The sequence below is a fragment of the Symphalangus syndactylus genome, chromosome 11, assembly GCF_028878055.3.
Source record: "Symphalangus syndactylus isolate Jambi chromosome 11, NHGRI_mSymSyn1-v2.1_pri, whole genome shotgun sequence".
NCBI classification, from domain to species: Eukaryota; Metazoa; Chordata; class Mammalia; order Primates; family Hylobatidae; genus Symphalangus; species Symphalangus syndactylus.
The window spans coordinates 23,748,881-23,763,686 of NC_072433.2; the positions used below are offsets into that span (position 1 = coordinate 23,748,881).

Below are 14,806 nucleotides of genomic sequence, written 5' to 3' on the forward strand. Positions count from 1 at the left end.
TCCATCCGACTGCAATTAATCTTAGGTACTTTTTCTTTTCCCTCAGTTACCTTTGCTCCGATGGATTGTAGCTGCCCTTGGTTCAGTTGTATATGAACCATGTTCCACCCCTACGTCCCAATCCACTCACGATTGCCATCTTCACAGGTTAAAGGCTAAACATCTCCATCTCATTATTAGAACGACATCAACATCTCTCTCGTGTTATCGGAAAGGAAATCATCTGGTCTCCTGAACCACGTTTTCTTGTCAAAGGTTTCCCAAAGGTCTTCAGGAAATTAATGCTCAACTACCCATTGTTATAGTGTGTGTTCAACCATTCAGATCACAATATTTCTTGGTCAGATTCACCTGTTTGAACCAAATCACCATTTCACCAAGAATAGGATTAAGCTAAAAGGGATTAAAGCTGGGCAAAGAGTTCAAGTGAATATTAGATAAATTCTCTATTTATATATTTATTTGTTTAGAGACGAAGTTTCATTCTGTCAGGCTGGAGTGCAGTGGTGCAATCTCGACTCACTGTAACCTCCATCTCCCAGGTTCAAGTGATTCTCCTGCCTCAGCCTCCCGAGTAGCTGGGATTACAGGGACTCACCACCACGCCTGGCTAATAGAAATTCTTTTCAAATGGCCCTTATAAATTGATAAACCAAAGTGCTCAAAATTTCAGTCTTGGTAAGAGCATTACCAGCTTGTATTATTCACTAATTTGCTTACTTTTCATTGACACAGGCACTGGGTATTATTAGTAAAGCTAACTCAATCAAAACCCACTCTCTCCATTAGAAAATAAGACCACGTGAAACCCCGTCTCTATTCAAAATACAAAAAAATTAGCCGGGCGTGGTGGCACATGCCTGTAATCCCAGCTGCTCAGGAGGCTGAAGCAGGAGAATGCCATGAAGTGGGGAGGCAGAGCTTGCAGTGAGCCGAGATCACGCCACTGCACTCCAGACTGGGCGACAAAGCGAGACTCCATGTCAAAGAAAAGAAATTAGACCACACCTGGACACTTTCACATCCTAAAGAAAAGATGTCTTGCTGGTTACTTAGACAAAAATTAAACTTGGGAAGAATACACTGGAAGTACTCAAGTATTCTTAAAGCTGCCTCTTCAGAAGTTGAATGCCCCACAGGCAAAAGCTACATAAAATCACATTTTCTTACTCTAAGCTCTTACAATAAATGTTTCTGAGCCAAGTCCTATTCTTCCTCCAAGCTTTGGCCACTTCCGGGAAGAACCATAAGATTTATTTCTTCTGTAGGGACATTTTCAGGCTGCTTTATGAGTCAGAAATCTGTCTGCAGTGGAACATACCTCCTGTGCACTGTGTTTAGTGCTTCAATAGGTCCTTTGTAAACTGGGTAGGAAATGTGTTAAATTCAGTCCTTCCCCGAAGGACCCTTCCTGAAATAAGGAACTAGCCTTTAAATCTAAGCACACTAACCTTTTAATAACTCAACAACCAGCACTTTATGCCTCCAAACACAGGATGGCATGGGAGCAGCTACCAAAGCTCCTGAATTAAGTCTTTCTTCTTATCTTTTTTACCTTTGCCAAAGCTCCTCAATAAAGGTTGGCAACACTGGCCAGGCACGGTGACTCATGCCTGTAATTCCAGCACTTTGGGAGGCCAAGGCAGGCGGATCACCTGAGGTCAAGAGTTCGAGACCATCCTGGCCAACATGGTGAAACCCTGTCTCTACTAAAAATACAAAAAATTAGCCAGACATGGTGGCACGCACCTGTAGTCCCAGCTACTCAGGAGGCTGAGGCAGGAGAATCGCTTGAGTTCAGGAGGTGGAGGTTGCAGTGAGCTGAGATCGCGTCACTGCATTCCAGCCTGGGTGACAGAGCAAGACTCCATCTCAAAGAAAAAAAAAAAAAGTTGGCAACATTAAAATATATGCATCTATAAACAATTCTTTTAATTATCTTTTTTAAAAATAGAGACAGAGTCTCACCATATTACCCAGGGTGGTTCTGAACTCCTGGGCTCAAGCAATCTTCCTGCTTTGGCCTCCTAAAAGTGCTTGGATTACAGCCGTGAGCCACTGCACCCGGCCTCTAAAAAATTCTTTTTAACATTTTTGCAGATAAAAGGTTGGCAGTATAGGGATAGTCACTATCAAGAATGATCAATGGGAGCAAAAATGGGTACACTCTTTCCAAAGGGCAATTTGGCCAAAAAACCTTTACTATGTGAATACTGTTTAATTATTTTTCTTGTGAATGGCCCTTAACTCAGCAACTTTACTTCTAGGACATATCCCAAGGAAATACTTAGGTGTCAAAAATTTAGCTGTAAGTGCATCTGTTACAGCACATTACAGCAATTACAGAAAAACTGGAAGCAACCTAAACACCCCCAAATGGAGAGTTAATCAAATAAATCATGTTATTCCTATAATGGGTATTCATTCCTTGAAAATAACATTGTAGATAAATATCGACTTGTTCAGGTATTTACAATATATTGGGTAGAAAAGGCAAGTTTAAAGTAATATGCCTAAGACAATCAAAATTTCGTTTAGAAATTATATATTGTTTTTCATCAAATCTAAAATGCCATCGATTGTAAGATTATTAAACATAACACTAAGAAAAAAACATTGCCAATTAAATTATGCCACCCCCGTGCCTATAAATCACATCTTGATTGTTTTTTTTTTTTTTTGAGACGGAGTCTCGCTCTGTCACCCAGGCTGGAGTGCAGTGGTGCGATCTTGGCTCTGCAACCTCCGCCTCCCGGGTTCAAGCAATTCCCTGCCTCAGCCTCCCGAGTAGCTGAGATTACAGGCATGCACCAACACACCTGGCTAATTTTTGTATTTTTAGTAGAGACAGGGTTTCACCATCTTGGCTAGGCTGGTCTTGAACTCTTGACCTCAGGTGATTCACCTGCCTCGGCCTCCCAAAGTGCTGGGATTATAGGCATGAGCCATCGCGCCCAGCCCACATCTTGATTTTTTTAAAGAAGTTAAAATGTGAAATAACATGCGTATCAGAATTAATAAAATGTGGAATGTGTATAAAATTTGTATTGTTGTTGTTGTTGTTGAGATGGGGATCTCACTATGCTGTCCAGGCTGGTCTTGAACTCCTGGGCTCAAGCAATCTGCCTGCCTAAGCCTCCCAAAGTGCTGAAGTTACAGGCATGAACCACCAAGTGTGGCCTGTAACATTTTTATGTAACTTAGAAGTAGAGAAGAATTTTAGACAAAACACAAAAGACACATGAGAAAGATTACAGATTTGGCTATTTAAGATTATTAACTCTTGTACAATAAAAGGTACCATAAACAAAGTGAAAAGACAAGCCACAGACTGGGAGCAAATATTTGCAATGCATATAATTGAGAAGCAATTTGTACCTATCATTATTAAGAATCCTACAGATTGGCTGGGTGTGGTGGCTCATGCCTGTAATCTCAGCACTTCGGGAGGCCAAGGCAGGTGGATCACCTGAGGTCAGGAGTTCAAGACCAGCCTGACCAACATGGTGAATTCACGTCTCTACTAAATACAGAAAAATTATCTGGGAGTGGTGGCACATGCCTGTAATCCCAGCTACTCAGGAGGCTGAGGCAAGAGAATTGCTTGAACCTGGGAGGCAGAGGTTGCAGTGAGCCAAGATTGCGCCATTGCACTCCAGCCTGGGCAACAAGAGTGAAACTCTGTCTCAAAAAAAAAAAAAACCAAAAACAACAAGAAAAAAGAATCCTGCGGATTAAAAATATATATAAAGACAAATAAAAAATGGACAAAAATAAATAGGAAATTTACAAAAGAAGAAACCAAAGAACCTAATAAAAACATGTAAAAAGAGGTTCAATCTCAACAGTAATCAGGGAACTTCAAACTGAATCCTCAGAGAGGTACCATTCATGCCCATTAGACTGGCCCACATGAAATGAATCTGACAACACTAAGTTTTAGCAGGAATGCTTACGCATGTCCACAGGAGTACGAATTGGTTAGGTGACTCAGGCAATTTGATAATATCTACTGAAGTTGAAGATCTTCATTTCCTACAATGCACAAATTCCAGTTGCTGTACAAACCTTTAAGAAATAACTGGCTGGGCGCGGTGGCTCACACCTATAATCCCAGCACTTTGGGAGGCCGAGGTGGGCAGATCACCTGAGGTTGGGAGTTTGAGACCATCCTGGCTAACATGGCGAAACCCTGTCTCTACTAAAAAAACAAAAACTAGCCAAGCATGGTGGCAGATGCCTGTAATCCCAGCTACTTGGGAGACTGAGGCAGGAGAATCACTTGAACTCGGGAGGCGGAGGTTGCAGTGAGCCGAGATTGTGCCACTGCACACTCCAGCCCGGGCAACAGAGCAAGACTCCATCTCAAAAAAAAAAAAAAAAAGAAAAAGAAAAAGAAAAAACCATGTACACAAAAAGGCATGCACAGGAAAACTTTACTGCAGCCATTGTTTCACTGTGTTTTGTTTTGTTTTGTTTTTTTGTTTTGAGATGGAGTCTCACTGTCGCCCAGGCTAGAGTGCAGTGGCACAATCTCCGCTCACTGTAACCTCCACCTCCCTGGTTCAAGCCATTCTTCTGCTTCAGCCTCCTGAGTAGTTGGGACTACAGGCGTGTGCCACCACACCCGGCTAATTTTTGTATTTTTAGTAGTGATGGGGTTTCACCATATTGGCCAGGCTGGTCTCAAACTCCTGACCTTGTGATCCACCCACCTCGGCCTCCCAAAGTGCTGGGATTATAGGCATGAGCCACTGCGCCTGGCCTACTGCAGCCATTGTTTATAGCTGTCAAGAAACAAGTAAATGGATAAATTTTTATCTGTTCATGTAACAGAATACCGTATAGCAGTTTAAATGCGTGTCGAAGTTCCATGTATCACTGTATACAGGGAATGAGATCAGAGAGTTCATGGAAACTTCAGCTGTACTGGTAACATCTTATACATCAAAGGGTTAAAAAGAGGTGGTTAAAAAAAGACCTCCTCAGGTACTGGGCATAGTGACTCACACGTGTAACCCCAGCACTTTGGGAGGTTTAGGGAAGCAGATCGCTTGAGCCCAGGAGTTCAAGACCAGCCTGAGCAACACGGCAAAACCCCATCTCTACAAAAAATATAAAAATCAGCCTGGCATGGTAGGATGTGCCTGTGGTCTCAGGTACTCGAGAGGCTGAAGGGAGAGGATCACCTGAGCCTGGGAGGTCAAGGCTGCAGTGAGGTGAGACCAAGCCACTGCACTCCAGCCTGGGTGACACAGATTCTGTCTCAAAAACAAAACAAACAAACAAACAAACAAAAAGACCGGGGGAGACCTGTAGCAAATGCAGCACAGAGCTAAAGATGATGAGCCACAGGTATTTCTTACATTCTTCTCCATTTGTACCTGCATGCTTACAATATTTTACAATAAAAACAAATGAATTTTAAAAGCATATACTGGAAGATTATCAAATTTTCGTAGACGTGTGTTATATTTGTATCTGTATATGTGGTGCCAGGCAAATTGCTTAAGTTCTCCTCACTTGCAAGATGAGGATAAAAGTAGCTCTCTCACAGAGGGAAGACTGCATGAAATCATCCATTTAGGAAACTGGGCAGTCCCCAGCACCTTAGAAACACTTAGAATACACGGTGGCTGTAGTTAGTGTTTAAAAAAAAAAAAATACACACAAGCTGCAGAAGAAATACCAATGGTCAGATCTGGGTGGGTGTTTGTTAACTGCTGTTATTATGTACTGTTCTTCTCCCACCTCCTATTTTTTTCTAATTTTCCATCAATGGGCTTTTATAATAAGATCATAAAGAAACTTTAAAAAATTTTAAGGGCCACTGAGAATGTGATATCATTTTCCCACTCATGTAACACATCACTCCCTCTCTTTGGAAGCCAAGTTGTATGCTAGGTACAGGGAACACAAAGATGGACACAATATTCCTTGCTCTTGAGGAGCTCTCAAGAAATTGCAGTAAGGATGGGCACGGTGGTTCACACCTATAACCCCAGCACTTTGGTAGGCCAAGATAGGAGGATTGCTTGAGCCTCCAGGAGTTCGAGACCAGCCTGGGTAACATAGCAAGACCTTGTCTCTACAAAAAGTACAAAAATTAGCTGGGCATGGTGGCTCATGGTAGTCCCAGCTACTTGGGAGGCTGAGGCAGGAGGACTGCTTGAGCTAAGGAAGTTGAGACTGCAGTGACTTATGATCATGCCACTATACTCCAGCCTGGGTGACAAAATGCGACCCTGTCTCCAAAAAAAGGAAAGAAAGTGCAGTAGAAATGAAAATGAATAATTATGCATGAATACATACACATAAGATGAAAACATCTCATGGCCCAGCCTCCAACAACAGTAGAATCTCTGGAAATAAGAGTTTAAGTTCTGAGATGGTGATGAGGAAGCCAGAAACATGCACTATTCCATGTGACCTAAGCATGTAATAATCCCTGCAGAGTCACAGACTAAACCATACTAAGCAAAGAAACAAACTGGAGGAAAGACACAGATGCTCACAGTGTAATCCTTTAATCTGATGCTACTCAAAGAATGGTCCACAGCCCAAACTGTTACTGTTCTGTGACCAGAAAAGTACTGAAGTTTCTAAGCACTTAGAAACTTTTTTTTCTTTTAACTGAGACAGGGTCTCACTCAGTCATCCAGGCTGAAGGGCAGTGGCTTGAACACAGCTCACTACAGCCTTGACTTCCGGGACTTATGCGATCCTCCTGCCTCAGCCTCCAGAATAGCTAGGATCACAGATGCACACAGCTGATGTCTTTGTTTGTGTTTTTTGTAGAGACGAAGTCTTGCTATGTTGCCCAAACTGGTCTCGAACTCCTGGACTCAACGAATCCTCCTGACTCGGCCTGCCAAAGTGCTGAGATTACAGGCATGAGCCACCACGCCTGGCCCACTTTAGGAACTTTCATACCAATCTGACATTGCTGTAATATCCACATATGTGCTCAAAAGATTCGTCTCATTGAACAGAGTATAGAATAAAAGGATTCGCAATAGACAGAATATTTTAAAATAAATTAAAACAAAACAACAACCAAAAAGGACTGTTTTCTCACAAATAGTTTTGAGAAGCGCAGTGTTAAAACTCCTTGGGTAAGACTCTTTGGCTAGTGTTGAAGTTGAGTTTGGAATGAAATTCAATGGCAGCGCCTGGTTTATAACTTAGCAGAGAAGCTCCAAATCCCAACATCTCTTAGAATGTCCCCACAAACAAACATCTCAGAACTCTTACAAGGCTGTCGTCCTTGATAGTGTCTTAAGGGCCATCTCAAGAGAGTGACTCTGGATATCCATAATTGGGCAGGGGGGTAGAGGAGATGGCAAATCCGAAAGATCCAGAAAACATCCCTCCTCAATTAATTCCACTCAGAGGCAGGAAACAGATGGGGCAGCCAATGGCTGCGGGAGAAAAAGCATGGTGTGAAATGGCAGAGCTTAGGTAAGTCGGCAGTCCAAACACAACGCCCTCCGTTATGTAAGAAACCACAGTGGCGTGCTGGCTGCCAGGGCAAAATAATGTGCCTCTGTGTGTGTGGGACCGAGGGAGCTGCAAAGACTGTAAGGGACACGCTTGGAGTTTATCTAAGCCATGTACACACAGTTGGCTCATTGATAATGAGCATTGGGTCCCCAAAATGGGCTGGGTGCTGAGAAAAAACAGATAACAGGGCCCGTAGACCAAAGCAGCCTCACTTCCCATTGCCCACGGCCTGAACCACTATCTCACCAGCACCCCAAACCTTCCTGGCACCCCTTCTTTCATAGACATTTGCAACCTGAAAACTTCATACCCCTCCAGTTAGCTTCTTTCATGCTAGTTAATTTAAAAGCTATGGAAAGCAGGAGCGTTTACAGATGGGGACACAGAAAAGGCATGGGGAGTGCTGTATTTGGACCTCTGCAGCCCAGGTTTCAGCAGCCTTCAGTTCTTAAAACATGCAGACGTATGTAATCACATATGGCCAAGTCTCATCTGCTGCATATTTCAAAAAGACAATGCAGCCAGGTGCAGTGGCTCATGCCTGGAATTCCAGCACTTTGGGAGGCCAAGGTGGGAAGATCGCTTGAGCCTAGGAGTTTGAGATCCGCATGGGCAACAGAGTGAGACCCTCATCTCTACTAAAAAAAAAAAAAAAAAATAGCTGGGTATAGTGACATGTGCCTGTAGTCCCAGCTACTCAGGAGGCCGAGGCAGGAGGATTACTTGAGGCTTGGAATTTGAGGCTGCCATAAGCCATGATCATGCCACTGCACTCCAGCCTGGGTGACAGAGCAAGACCCCATCTCAATTAAAAAAAAAAAATGCAGCAACCTGAAAAATAGAGCCATGAGATCCCCAAGAGAACCTTGCTCCTGTCACTCAGTAAGGGAGATTGGATGAGTTGAGAAGATAAAGTTAGACAGAGTCCTCTGGAGGGCCCAGAAAGCAATCAAGCTTAGCTCAAATGCCTCAATGAAGAGGAGCCGTGCTGCACAGTATCTGCCAGTGTGGGAAGAGTGATCCTTTATGAACAGGGAAGAGCATTCTGAGGGCTGGGTGCAATGGCTCACTCCTGTAATCTCAGTATTTTGGGAGGCCGAGGCAGGTGGATCACTTGAGGTCAGGAGTTCGAGCACAGCCTGGCCAACATGGTGAAACCCTGGCTCTACTAAAAAATACAAAAAATTAGCTGGGCGTGGTGGTACATGCCTGTACTCCCAGCTACTCGGGAGGCTGAGGCAGGAGAATTGTTTGAACCTGGGAGACGGAGCCTGGACCAACAGAGTGACATTCCATCTCAAAAAAAAAAAAAACAAAAAACAAAAAAAAAAACCCAGCATTCTGAACTACGAGAGATGCATATTTGAACCCAAAGCCAGTCAAGCCAGTGAATGACAGCATTAGGCTCAACTTTCTTGCCCTTGGGAAGAAAATGCAATATTGCTGTCACAGCTGTTCTTTCTTTGAGGCATCAAAGAGGCAAAAAACATTCATCTAGGTGAAGGAAAGAAAAAAAAAAGACGGCATTTAAAAGTACTCATCCATTCATTGCAAAAATGTCTTGGGGGCCTACTCTGTGCCAGGCTCCCAGCCACCTTGGCGTGCAGAGCCAAGAATAGCAGAGAGGCAGAAAACAAGCAATGACAGGTGTGAGAAGAGTGACAGAGGAAGGACACGCTTCTTCTTGTCCACCAGGGATCAGGGAGGGAGTCCCAGAAGGATTTACTGATTAAGTTGACACTTGAAGATGTATAGGAATTAATGGACAAGATGGCAAGGAAGGTTTCAGAAAGAGTGACCAGCATGGGGGAGGATCCTAAGTCCGGAGAGAGGGTGATACATTTGTCAAATTAAAGTTATCGTGGCTTAGACAGAGATGTGGAGTGGATCCCACCGAAGGCTTGAAGGGTAGGTGGGGTCATATTACACAGGCCTTTTTAGGCCTTATTAAGGATTTGGGAATGTATCCCCAAAGACAATATGAAGCCACTGGAGCATTCTAAGTGGTGAAAGGTCATGCTCAGAATTTTATTTTTAAAAATTAAAACAGGGCCAGGCACGGTGGCTCGTGCCTATAATCCCAGCACTTTGGAAGGCCAAGGCAGGAGGATTACTTGATCCTAGGTGTTTGAGACCAGCCTTGGAAACATAGGGAGACCCTGTCTCTGTGAAAATAAACAAAATTAGCTGGGTGTGGTGGCAGGTGCCTGTAGTCCCAGCTACTCAGGAGGCTGAGGTGGGAGGATCACTTGAGTCCATGAGGCTGAGGCTGCAGTGAGCCAAGATTGCACAACTGCACTCCAGCCTGGGTGACAGAGTGAGACCATGTCTCAAAAAAAGAAAAGTTAAAATAGATTGGGAAAGGGTAAGAACAGTCACTCGAGTGACAGATCATCGTAATTTGGTCTGGAATATTGCAAAAGTATGTAGCCAAGTGGGCAGATTTGAGAGTTGTTTAAGAGAATCATTGTTTCGATGAGAACACATGGACACAGGGAGAGGAACATCACACACCGTGGCCTGTCGGAGGGGTGGGGGGCTAGGGGAGGGATAGCATTAGGAGAAATACCTAATGTAGATGACAGGTTGATGGGTACAGCAAACCACCATGGCACGTGTATACCTATGTAACAAAACTGCACATTCTGCACATATACCCCACATATGTGCACATATACCTCAGAAGTGTAATTAAAAGAAAAATCATAAAATAAAATTTTAAATTAAAAAAAAGAGAATCATTGTTTCATTTATTTCCTGGAGTCCCACTATGTGCCAGGCTAGGTACATATGTGCTAGGTGCTGGGCATGCAGGGGCAAATAAGAAAGACACGATCCCTGCCCGTACGGCACCTAGAGTATGGTGGAGGAGACGGTCACTCAATAAATAGTATGCAAATTACACCTGTGATAAATGCAAAGCGGGATCAGTATGGGAAGCTGAGACAGCACAGTCTGGAGGCCCAGAGGCAGGGCTTGATGACTGAATGGATGTCAGGGGCAGGGGAAAGATGTATGACTTGAAGGTCACCTGGGCAGATGGTGGCACCATTCCCAGGAGGGGGACGAGGTTCTAGCCCGGAAGGGATGGGTAAGATGATAAGTTCTGTTGGGTTGAGATAGCTACGTGGAACTGTCCAGGCAGTGAGTCAGGTGAGGACTGGGCTCAAGAGGCAGATATGGGACTTAGCATCAGATCCCAGAGGCAGCCAAGGGAATGGCTGAGTCAAGCCAGGGGGAGAACTGAGTGATCAGAGCATGTGTCGTGAAACAGTCCAGTAGCAAGAACCATTTCTTGTTTGGCACTGCATCTGCCATACCCAGCACCTGACCTGCTGTCTCTTAAATAGTAACAGATATTTTGTCTAATGAAAGAATAAACAGTGTAAAACCTCGAATATAGAACTTGGGCACCAGTAGATACTCAAATGAGCTGCTGCATTTATATATCCTCATAAAAGATAAAGGCATTCTGCAAACTCAAGAAGATACAGCTCCTATGAGATAGCACTCCAGTCCCTCTGCCACAGCACACCCTTTGTTGGTACTGGAATTAGAAATGACAGATTTCCTTCTCTCGTTGGTCCCCTGACTCTGGAACACCAGGGGTAAATTAATAACCCACCTTGCCTGGATCTCCTAAACTTTTAAGTAAGCTGGGGTGGGGCTGGCAGGCCTATGAACTGGAAGGATCGCTGGCAGAAATCGTACTCTCTCCGGCTTCCATCAGCCAACCAAAAGCCTGCAGTGCTCCCTCTTAGAAACTCAGCAGCGCTAGTCGGTCTCCAGGTAGGTGGCTGACGATCTCCAGGCCCTGAGTCAGCCCACAAAGCCCTCCTGGTCATCTTAGAAAAGAGCACGTGGAAGCCGTCTGGGTTGGAAAATTGGGTCTCCGACACCCTTCTCTGGACCATCGGACATGTTCAAGCGGGGAGCAGCCTCCCCAGGCCCACACGTGGGCCTCATCACATTCTAAATGCCCCAAGGAAAAGATGCTGTTCAGGCTCTACCTCAGAAACGTGTTTCAGCCTCTGGCAGGATGAGGGAGGGGAATCGGCTTCCCTGGGCTGCTCGATCTGCCAGACTTAGAATAAAGAGCGTTTTCAGAGCCTGGAGTTTTCCAGCTGCCTGGAAACAGGAAGTGCCCAATCCCCGAGAACAGTAACCCTCACACACGCCCTACATAAAGACATGTTGAGCCATTAGCCCTAATTGCCTGTGACTGACACAGGAGTGAGGCCCGCCTTCCAGGCATTTGCTCAGCGGAAAGAAAACAAACAGCTCACTGGGGACACAGGCAGCCATTTTCTCTCCTTTCTGCCCACATGATTCTGCTCTGTTCCCCCCAAACTATAACATACAGGCTTGAAATTATAAACCAAACAAAGGTCTTTCGAGTATTCCTTACCACATACAAAAGAGAAATATCTCTGTAGGGAGTAGCTGGACACAAAGCAATTGATTAGTGAGCTTTTCACTTTAACCTTCACTAAAATCAAAAACCTCACAAAAAAAACATCCCAGAGCTGCCTCTCAATCCTGCCAATGCTCTCCAGGTTTGAGGTACAAAGGTATGTGGAACGGGACTTTCTGAAGAGACGGGAGTTAGGTAGCGTGGCTCATGCTAGGAAAACAATACGTACGTGGTAAAGGTCACATATGCCTTCAGATAAAGGATTTTTGTTTTGACAATTGGGTTTTTGAAAGTGGCTTAAGCCAGCCTGGGCAACATGGTGAAACCCTGTCTCTACAAAAAAAAAAAATTATCCAGGTGTGGTGGTGCACACCTGTAGTCTCAGCTACTTGGGAGGCTGTGGTGGAAGAATCGCTCAAGCCTATGAAGTCAAGGCTGCAGTGAGCCAAGATTGTACTACTGCACTCCAGCCTGGGCAGCAGAGTGAGACCCTGTCTCAAACAACAACAACAACGAAAGTGGCTTAATAATAGAATAAGGAGATGGGATAAGGGAGTGAAAAAAAGAATAATACAGCACCTTGTAGTCAACTAAGAGGCCTTACACCCTTCCTTTTTCCTTTATGAATTACAAGGATTCACAGGAGACACACCACCAAGTCATCGTCAACCAGATCACCAGCAACTAGAGTGATACAGATGTGGGTTTCCTCCACACCAAACTGATAACCAGGAGAGGCAGTGAAAACTGGCCCCAACCATGATCAGAGCTGCTGAGAAAGGACTTCACCTCCTGGTTCAGAAGCATTCCCCTCCTTTAGCATCCCTTCACAACCACTTGAAAAATATCACTTACCAGGTGTAACACCCACCAATCAGTGAGGGCTTCATGTTCACCATGTTATTTGAGTCCCTTAACTTCCTGGGGAGATATGTATGATGACTATCTCCACCTTACCAACAGGCTAAGTCATTCAGCCAAGATCACATGGTGGGGGGGATTCAAATCCAGAGCTATTTGATTACCAGGTCCACGCTTGTAATCTCCACTCACCATATAACCAAACTTGAACTTCCCTTTGGCTTACAGGGGCTGTCTTCCTATCATCCAAGGTCTTTGCTGTCAGATTTCATTTTTATTTTTGAGACAGGGGTCTCGCTTCATAGTCCAGGCTGGGGTACAGTGATGTGATCATAGCTCACTGCTGCCTCTAACTCCTGGCTCAAGCAATCCTCCCACCTTAGCCTCCCCAGTAGCTACAACTACAGGCACAGGTCACTGTGCCCACATTTGTGTGTGTGTGTGTGTGTGTGTGTAGGCAGGATATCACTATATTGCCCAGGCTGGTCTCAAACTCCTGGCCTCAAGTGATCCTCCCACCCCAGCCTCCCAAAGCACTGGAATTGATTGGCGTGTGAGCCACCACGCCATCTGACTGAACTAAAGGATGGCAAGAGGGCCAGGTGTGGTGGCTCCTGCCTGTAATTCCAGCACTTTGGGAGGCCGAGGCAGGTGGATAACGTGAGGTCAGGAGTTCGAGACCAGCCTGGCCAACATGGCAAAACCCTATCTCTACTAAAAATACAAAAACATTAGCCAGCATGGTGGTGTGCGCCTGTAGCCCCAGCTACTTGGGAGGCTGAGGCAGGAGAATCATTTGAACCCGGGAGGCAGAGGTTGCAGTGAGCCGAAATCGTGCCATTGCACTCCAGCCTGGGTGACAGATTAAGACTCCATCTCTAAAAAAAGAAAAAAGAATGGCAAGAAAACTTGTAGCTTATGTTAACTTAAGTCCCAGTTATGAGAATAACATACAGCAATATTCACAGCCTAAAACCCAATTCCTCCGTGGGCTGATAAGATAAAATTCAAGAGAGAAAAGCTGTTTTCTAGGCAGGATCTAGGCGAACACCCTCCAATGATTCAGGAAAGCAAAATGAGCTCCTTGTTCCGTAAAAGCCACACTCTTTGAGTCAAGCTGTTCATTTCAAGTCACGGTACAAGGTAGCATTGATTCTGCCCCAGGCGACTGAGATTCTTTTTAAGATTTATGTAGAACAAGCAGTTCTTCCACACCTCCCTTGCTTCAGTGCACAGCAGCCTCCCCAGAGGCTACTAGCCACTAGGTAATAAATAGCCACGTTGTCTCCGCCCCCGTAAAGGAGGCTCAGTCTTTGAGGAGGAGAGATCTGTTATGGGACAGAAGACTACTCACCCGGCAGGCAGGGCGTCGGGGGCCTGGGCAGCCGCTGGGAGCTGCTGTGTACCCGAAGTGCTGGGTTCCTCTCCTTCTGCCGGTGTGGCTGGGGCAGGGAGAGAAGTTGTGTTGGGATTCGGGGTCACACTCAAGGGTGCAGCAGGTGGGGACGTCACACCAACAATGGAAGGTTCTTCAGGATCAGTGGCTGTTGTGGGTTCGTCATTCACTGAAGATGCACAAATCATACTTTAAAGGTCAACTAAGAATGAGAATTTTATTTATACTTGCTAAGTTTTTCACTTAATAGGCTAACATGGCATCTACAATGTTACAATATATGTATTGAGCGACAGCAAAAAGTTTTACAAAACATGACTTTGGAAAGTACAGCAAGTCATTAATGCCTGTCCAAAGGAAATCAGGATGAATCTGAAATAAACATATTAACACTACCTTTTTTACATAACTTTATCAAGTTTTTCTAACATACTATGGCTACATTTACATTTATTGCAACAAAAGAGTAGCAGGAAAGATGAACATAACAGGAATGTGTTGGGGCCAGGCGCAGTGGCTCACACCTGTAATCCCAGCCTTTGGGAGGCTGAGGCGGGTGGATCACTTGAGGTCAGGAGTTCGAGACCCACCTGGCCAACATGGCAAAACCCTGTCTCTGCTAAAAATACAAA

General features: G+C 44.8%; 1 protein-coding gene across 4 annotated transcripts in view; it reads right to left on the minus strand.

The window, feature by feature from the left end:
• WWP2 (WW domain containing E3 ubiquitin protein ligase 2) overlaps positions 1 to 14,806 on the minus strand; it is a 181,378-nt gene that overhangs the window by 39,160 nt on the left and 127,412 nt on the right. For all 4 annotated transcript variants that reach the window (XM_055297777.2, XM_055297778.2, XM_063611584.1 and 1 more), the window contains one exon: positions 14,133 to 14,343. In XM_055297777.2, coding sequence (XP_055153752.1) covers positions 14,133 to 14,343 — 211 coding nt within the window. The remainder of the gene's footprint in view (positions 1 to 14,132; positions 14,344 to 14,806) is intronic.